Source organism: Coregonus lavaretus (assembly GCF_964263955.1).
Source record: "Coregonus lavaretus genome assembly, contig: SUPER_35_unloc_6, whole genome shotgun sequence".
Lineage (NCBI taxonomy): Eukaryota > Metazoa > Chordata > Actinopteri > Salmoniformes > Salmonidae > Coregonus > Coregonus lavaretus.
Window position 1 is genome coordinate 377414 of NW_028167176.1, and position 7945 is coordinate 385358.

The following is a 7945-nucleotide window of genomic DNA, read 5'->3' on the forward strand; positions in this document are numbered from 1 at the left end:
TGATGAATCACGCCTCACCATTTGGCAGTCCGACGGATTAATCTGGGTTTGGCGGATGCCAGGAGAACGCTACCTGCCCGAATGCATAGTGCTAACTGTAAAGTTTGGTGGAGGAGGAATAATGGTATGGGGCTGTTTTTCATGGTTCGGGCTAGGCCCCTTAGTTCCTGTGTAGGGAAATCTTAATGCTACAGCATACAATTACATTCTAGACGATTCTGTGCTTCCAACTTTGTGGCAACAGTTTGGGGAAGGCCCTTTCCTGTTTCAGCATGAAAATGCCTCCGTGCACATATCAAGGTCCATACAGAAATGGTATGTTGAGATCGGTGTGGAAGAACTTGACTGGCCTGCAGAGCCCTGACCTCAACCCCATTGAACACCTTTGGGATGAATTGGAACGCTAACTGCGAGCCAGGCATAATGGCCCGACCTCACTAATGCTCTTGTGGCTAAATGGAAGCAAGTCCCAGCAGCAATGTTCCAACATCTAGTAGAAAGCCTGTTATAGCAGCAAAGGGGGGACCAACTCCATATTAATGCCCATGATTGTGGAATGAGATGTTCGATGAGCAGGTGTCCAAATACTTTTGGTCATGTAGTGTACATTTTGTGATAATGCAACTGTTTTTATTTTATTAAGTGGGGTAAAAAGAGCAAGCGGTACAGTTGTATAGGACACCAAATGTTGCTTTGTAGCACCTACAAATGAAACATGGGTCTTAAAGGAGGCCTGGGTAAGGCCAAAATGTCACAAATATTCTAACTTCAAATAATTACTTCTCAATTATGCTTTAAGATACAAATGTCAAATATATGTCAATAATCGTTCCTCCAAAGGACCCTTCTATGCATTACATTAAAAAGGGTTCTAGTGTCGTGAGGAATAATCATTATATAAAAGTAGATTTATTATATGAATGGTTATCTAAACGTTATTTTCAGTAGAATCATGAACGGAGAATCAAAAACAGAGTGAGCGGTTTCAAATGCTGATATCAGGAAGGTGATGTTCTGCCTGTTCTAGGAGAGATAAATCTACAGGTACTGTATTTACCTCCAGGAGATGAGGTTTCCCCAGACCAGGGTACCTGTGGGGATTCTGGGAATAAAGAAGAGGTGAGTGAGTAGCTTGGTTCTAGAGTGCTGGTGCACATCCTAACCTGTTTAGCCTACTAAAAACATAGTCAGAATGGAAAGGAATAAACCAGAGAATTCTGATGGAATGGGTTCTAATTCTATTCATTCTAATTCTGGGACTCAAAAACTCATTGCAACTGAATAGACAAGGGTTTTCCTATGCAGAATATGATGGGAAAGGTAAAGGGGTATCAAGATGGCTTTATTGACCTCTCTACAAATCCAACCATATTAAACCCTGTATAAACGCAACCATTGACAGTCTACCATTCAGTCAGCACTCTCTCTCCTTGCAACTGCTGGGTCGCCAGGTCCTTTTCAAGGGCCAGGAGTGCGCTGGCGTCCGGGAACCCTGAGCCTTCCTCCTCCTCTTCTCTGCGTCCAGGTACGAGATGAGCTGAACAACGATCTCTCGACCACCAACAGGCCTTGCTCGCCAGGCACCTGTCCAGAGCTTCCTGAATTCTTAATTACTTTTCTTTCACCGATATGAATTCCCTTTACATCTTTACAGCCTATCAGTCTGATAGGGAATCCATCTTCTTGACAGGTTAATGGAAATTAAGTCTTAATTATTGTACTTCGGTTCACCACTGCCCGAATACAAATTCATAAGGATGTAGCCTAGTGGCAGGTAGCGTTGCGCCAGTAACCGAAAGGTCGCAGGTTCGAATCCCTGAGCCGACCAAGCTGAAAAATCTGTTGGTGTGCCTTGAGCAAAGCACTTAACCCCTATTGCTCGTGTAAGTCGCTATGGATAAGAGCTTCTGCTGACTGACTAAAATGTCATGTTTAAAATCTTCACATCATAACTTATACATTTTTTTCCACTAATGGTTAAGGTTAGGATTGGGGGAGAGGAAGCTGATCCTAGATCTGTACCTAGGGGAAACTTCACCCTGGAACACTCAGGACAGCCCAACGTCCTGTGGCCTGCTGCCAGTGTGGACGAGGAGGTGCTTCTTCATGTGGCCAGACTGGGTGAAACACTTCCCGCAGTAGACACATTGAAACGGTTTCTCTCCAGTGTGCACCCTCTCATGCATCTTCAGCTGGTGGCTGTGGGAGAAGCGCTTGGTGCAGTGGCTGCAGCCGAACGGTTTCTCCCCCGTATGGACCCGCATGTGACTCCGCAGGTGCGCCGGCTGGTGGAAAAGTTTTCCGCAGAGAGTGCACCGGAGCTGCCTCTTGGCCGAACAAGACGTTAGCTGTTGCGGCTGCTTTTCTATGCCTTTCGATGAAGAAGTTGAGCCTCTGTTGAAATTCGGGAAGGGTGCTTGCTTCCCTCTTTGGGGAACCTGTTGGAGAGTAACCCTTGGGGATGAAAAGCTGTTTGGGGTGGACAGTCCGTTGAAATCTGGCAACTTGTATCTTGATCCTACAGTTGTCCCTTGCTCTGTGTTTTGAGTGTCAGTGGGACACTTTGTCTGTCCAGACTCTATTCCCCCTCTTCCTCTGTTGTCCACAAGCTGCCTGCCCTCTGAATAGACCTCTCCAGATGTCACCTCTTGACCCGTCCATTCTGAACTCATATCTGCCTCCACTTTAATAGGAACAGAGTCCACCAGCACCACATCAGACACCCAGTCCAGAGAGCCCAAAGCAGACATGCAGACCCCAGAGTTACCAGGCGCCCCACTCCTCTCTGGATGTTCAGACAGCCTCTTGGAGTCTGGCCCTGCATTGTAAGGAGCATTCACAGTTCGGTTGTCAGTCTCTTGGTTCTCTGTCCAATGAGAAAGGCTGTATGCTATGGGTTGATGGTCAGTTTCCAAGGTGACACACTCAGCAACCTGATGGTCCTGTCTTGCTCTGTTGTATTGTGATGCTGGATGCTGGAACGTCTGGTTTTCAGGTTCTATATTGAGTGTGGTGTCTGGAGCTCTGTGTCTGTTGCCCTGCTGGTCCAGAAGGTCTGTGGTTTCAGTAGATGATGAAGAACCTGGTTCTGCCACAACGATCTTCTCACTGCTCTCACTGACCGGTTGGACAATCTCTGAAATGGGGCAAAGTAAAGCACAACATCAGCTTCCTATAGTGGGGACTGATTCTTCTTTGCCTTATTTATTAGTTATGGGTTATGACTAAGAAGTTAATAAAATACTGCAATAAAGGCTTTACTTAACAAAGTGTAAATTTGATAGATTTGTTAAGTTGCATAAACATACCTTCTGTTCTGCTGGTATCAAAGTTCTCCAATTTGATAAGAGGTGCCTCTTGCATATCTCCTATCTGTTTTGTGCATTCATCAGAAACATTTTATTAGAAAAAATATCCCCAACACCATTTTAAATATGGGAAAACAATGATTGGGGGCATTTCCCTGTGTAAAATGCAGTCTTTCAGATGGGTCTTTAAAGGGTGTCCTGACTCTCTTTGGTCACTAAAGATCCCATGGCACTTATCATAAGAGTAGGGGTGTTAACCCTGGTGTCCTGGCTAAATTCCCAATCTGGCCCTCATACCTCATTCACCCCGCCTCCTTTCCCATGTAACTATACCCCAGGTCCTTGCTGTACATGAGCATGTGTTCTCAGTCAACTTACCTGGTAAAATAAGGGTAAAATAAAAATAAAAATCCCACCACCATTTGAAATATGTGAAAACAAATAATTATTTGACCATGTCCATGACAGCTGACCTGCATGGCCCCATCCTGGTCTGTCGCTGTGCATTCTGCGTCTGTCCAGTTGGTGACAACCTGCATACAGTTGCCTCTTTCACTGTAGGCAAAACGATTTTCCACTGCACCAGAAAAGAGAACCCTTCATGAACGTTATATATTCTACATTAACAATTATTTTGAACGTTTTAAAATAAGGTAAAAAACCTACAATATCCAAGTCTGCCTGTTGACTTTCCTACGAAGTTCTCTCTTTCCCGGGCAACATGATCGGTGTCCACTCGTCTGTGAACTGTGCGTCGCAGGGCTCCGAATCTCTCTGCGCTCCGTCGAGAATTCTGGAACTTCGTCAAAAGCAGCTTCCTCCGCAAGTTCTCGATTTCTTTCTGGCTATGGGAAATCTCCAAACGTAAGGCAGCATGGCCGTCATCTACAAGTTTGCAGATTTCGGCAACGGCTGCATTCGCCAAAACCTCAATGATGGAGGCTAGCTGAGCATGAAAGGCAACGGTATCGGTCATGTCCTTGGCACTATGTCTATGTTAAACACTTATGTTATAGTAATTTGCATTGCAGTGTAGTCAACGTCTTGAGACTACACAGTTCACACCATAGACGGTATGTTTCACACACATCTCTTTTGTTTGTTGATGTTACGCTATTTCCTGGATCGTTTTTTAGAATAAAGGTTGGCTTTTCAAAATAAAAGGTTGGTTACACACGACTTATGTTATAATAATAATATGCCATTTAGCAGACGCTTTTATCCAAAGCGACTTACAGTCATGTGCGCATACATTTTTACGTATGGGTGGTCCCGGCGAACCCACTACCCTGGCGTTACAAACGCCAAGCCCTACCAATTGAGCTACAGAGAACCACAACTTCCAAAATTGCCACCTTCTGCTGTATCATATTGTAGCCGCTACTAAAAAGGAATAAATAAATTCCTTCAGTTAAACAATTTTGTGCTTAAAAACTTATAAAAAAATGCTTTTTTGTGCGTATTGAACATTTCTGGGATATTTTATTTCCGCTCATGAAACCAAGGTGAGCGTTTGCCCACTGAAGTCGGTTACGACGCCGAACTGCAGTCAGGTGAAGACCCTGTGAGGATGACGAGCACGCAGATGAGCTTCCCTGAGACAGTTTCTAACAGTTTGTGCAGAAATTATTCGGTTGTGCAAACCCACAGTTGAATCAGCTGTCCAGGTGCCTGGTCTCAGACGCATGCTCATCAGTTTATTGATATGCCACACCTGTCAGGTGGGATGGATTATCTTGGCAAAGGAGAAATGCGCACTATCAGGGATGTAAACAAATTTGTGCACAAAATCTTATAAAAAAAGCTTTTTGTGCGTATTGAACATTTCTGGGATATTTTATTTCCGCTCATGAAACCAACACGTTTATATTTTTGTTCAGTGTAGTTGTTTAGCTATTACTCAGGACAATAAGAAACCCCATTGGCTATTTATCATTTCTATATTCAGATTTTTTAAAAATCTTTCTACCGTTACATTGTTCAGAGTCAGATTGCATTCTCAGTGGGGTGCTTCAGTTAGTTTTGAGACTACTACATCAAAGAGAAGGCTAAGGGTTAGTAGTCTCAAAACTAACTGCAGCACCCACTGAGAATGCACTCTGACTCTGAACAATGTAACGGTAGAAAGATTTAAAAAAAAATCTGAATATAGAAATGATAAATAGCCAATGGGGTTTCTTATTGTCCTGAGTAATAGCTAAACAACTACACTGAACAAAAATATAAACGTGTTGGTTTCATGAGCGGAAATAAAATATCCCGGAAATGTTCAATACGCACAAAAAGCTTTTTTTATAAGATTTTGTGCACAAATTTGTTTACATCCCTGATAGTGCGCATTTCTCCTTTGCCAAGATAATCCATCCACCTGACAGGTGTGGCATATCAATAAGCTGATTAAACAGCATGATCATTACACAGGTGCGCCTTGTGCTGTGGAAAATGAAAGGACAACTCTAAACGTGCAGTTTTGTCACACAACACAATGCCACAGATGTCTCAAGTTTCGAGGGAGTGTGCAATTGGCATGCTGACTGCAGGAATGTCCACCAGAGCTGTTGCCAGAGAATTGAATGTTCATTTCGCTACCATACCATAAGCCGCCTCCAACGTCGTTTTAGAGAATTTGGCAGTACGTCCAACCGGCCTCACAACCGCAGACCACGTGTAACCAGGCCAGCCCAGGACCTCCACATTCGGCTTCTTCACCTGCGGGATCGTCTGAGACCAGCCACCTGGACAGCTGATTCAACTGCGGGTTTGCACAACCAAATAATTTCTGCACAAACTGTTAGAAACTGTCTCAGGGAAGCTCATCTGCGTGCTCGTCATCCTCACAGGGTCTTCACCTGACTGCAGTTCGGCGTCGTAACCGACTTCAGTGGGCAAATGCTCACCTTTGATGGCCACTGGCACGCTGGAAAAGTGTGCTCTTCACAGATGAATCCCGGTTTCATCTGCACCTGCCAGATGGCACAGCCCCATGTCGCAAGAATCTGTACACAATTCCTGGAAGCTGAAAATGTCCCAGTTCTTCCATGGCCTGCATACTCACCAGACATGTAACCCATTGAGCATGTTTGGGATGCTCTAGATTGATGTGTACGACAGCGTCTTCCAGTTCCCGCCAATATCAAGCAACTTCAAACAAAATTCCAGACGCCACAATCAATAGCTTGATCAACTCTATGCGAAGGAGATGTGTTGCGCTGTATTAGGCAAATGGTGGTCACAGCAGATACTGACTGGTTCTCTGACCCACGCCCCTACTTAAAATAAAAAAAATATGCATTTCTGTATTCCCAGTCTTGTGAAATCCATAGATTAGGGCCTAATGCATTTATTTCAATTGACTGATTTCCTTATACAGTGAGGGAAAAAAGTATTTGATCCCCTGCTGATTTTGTACGTTTGCCCACTGACAAAGAAATTATCTGTCTATAATTTTAATGGTAGGTTTATTTGAACAGTGAGAGACAGAATAACACAACAAAATCCAGAAAAACGCAATTTCCAAAATTTTATAAATTGATTTGCATTTTAATGAGGGAAATAAGTATTTGACCCCCTCTCAATCAGAAAGATTTCTGGCTCCCAGGTGTCTTTTATACAGGTAACGAGCTGAGATTAGGAGCACACTCTTAAAGGGAGTGCTCCTAATCTCAGTTTGTTACCTGTATAAAAGACACCTGTCCACAGAAGCAATCAATCAATCAGATTCCAAACTCTCCACCATGGCCAAGACCAAAAAGCTCTCCAAGGATGTCAGTAACAAGATTGTAGACCTACACAAGGCTGGGATGGGCTACAAGACCATCGCCAAGCAGCTTGGTGAGAAGGTGACAACAGTTGGTGCGATTATTCGCAAATGGAAGAAACACAAAATAACTGTCAATCTCCCTCGGCCTGGGGCTCCATGCAAGATCTCACCTCGTGGAGTTGCAATGATCATGAGAACGGTGAGGAATCAGCCCAGAACTACACGGGAGGATCTTGTTAATGATCTCAAGGCAGCTGGGACCATAGTCACCAAGAAAACAATTGGTAACACACTACGCTGTGAAGGACTGAAATCCTGCAGCGCCCGCAAGGTCCCCCTGCTCAAGAAAGCACATATACAGGCCCGTCTGAAGTTTGCCAATGAACATCTGAATGATTCAGAGGAGAACTGGGTGAAAGTGTTGTGGTCAGATGAGACCAAAATCGAGCTCTTTGGCATCAACTCAACTCGCCGTGTTTGGAGGAGGAGGAATGCTGCCTATGACCCCAAGAACACCATCCCCACCGTCAAATATGGAGCTGGGAACATTATGCTTTGGGGGTGTTTTTCTCCTAAGGGGATAGGACAACTTCCCCGCATCAAAGGGACGATGGACGGGGCCATGTACCGTCAAATCCTGGGTGAGAACCTCCTTCCCTCAGCCAGGGCATTGAAAATGGGTCGTGGATGGGTATTCCAGCATGACAATGACCCAAAACACACGGCCAAGGCAACAAAGGAGTGGCCTAGCCAGTCTCCAGACCTTAATCCCATAGAAAATCTGTGGATGGAGCTGAAGGTTCGAGTTGCCAAACGTCAGCCTCGAAACCTGAATGACTTGGAGAAGATCTGCAAAGAGGAGTGGGACAAAATCCCT

At 44.5% G+C, this 7945-nt stretch overlaps 1 protein-coding gene across 1 annotated transcript; it reads right to left on the reverse strand.

Moving 5' to 3' along the window:
* Positions 1-592: 592 nt before the first annotated feature.
* Positions 593-4423, reverse strand: LOC311110475 (uncharacterized protein). The gene is made up of 4 exons (XM_084189031.1): positions 3975-4423; positions 3782-3885; positions 3309-3372; positions 593-3136 (listed from the first exon to the last, which is right to left on the reverse strand). Exons 1-4 carry the CDS (start codon positions 4282-4284, stop codon positions 2049-2051), a joined length of 1566 nt encoding a protein of 521 aa, XP_084045157.1. The 5' UTR covers positions 4285-4423; the 3' UTR covers positions 593-2048.
* Positions 4424-7945: the final 3522 nt, after the last annotated feature.

Excerpts from the sequence above, each read along its gene's own strand:
- LOC311110475 (XM_084189031.1), bottom strand. The coding sequence starts at position 4,284 with ATGACCGATACCGTTGCCTTTCATGCTCAGCTAGCCTCCATCATTGAG. Across the intron at positions 3,886-3,974 it reads AACAGGCAGACTTGGATATT|TGGAAAATCGTTTTGCCTAC; the intron begins GTAGGTTTTTTA and ends TTTCTGGTGCAG. Across the intron at positions 3,373-3,781 it reads ACCAGGATGGGGCCATGCAG|ATAGGAGATATGCAAGAGGC; the intron begins GTCAGCTGTCAT and ends TGCACAAAACAG.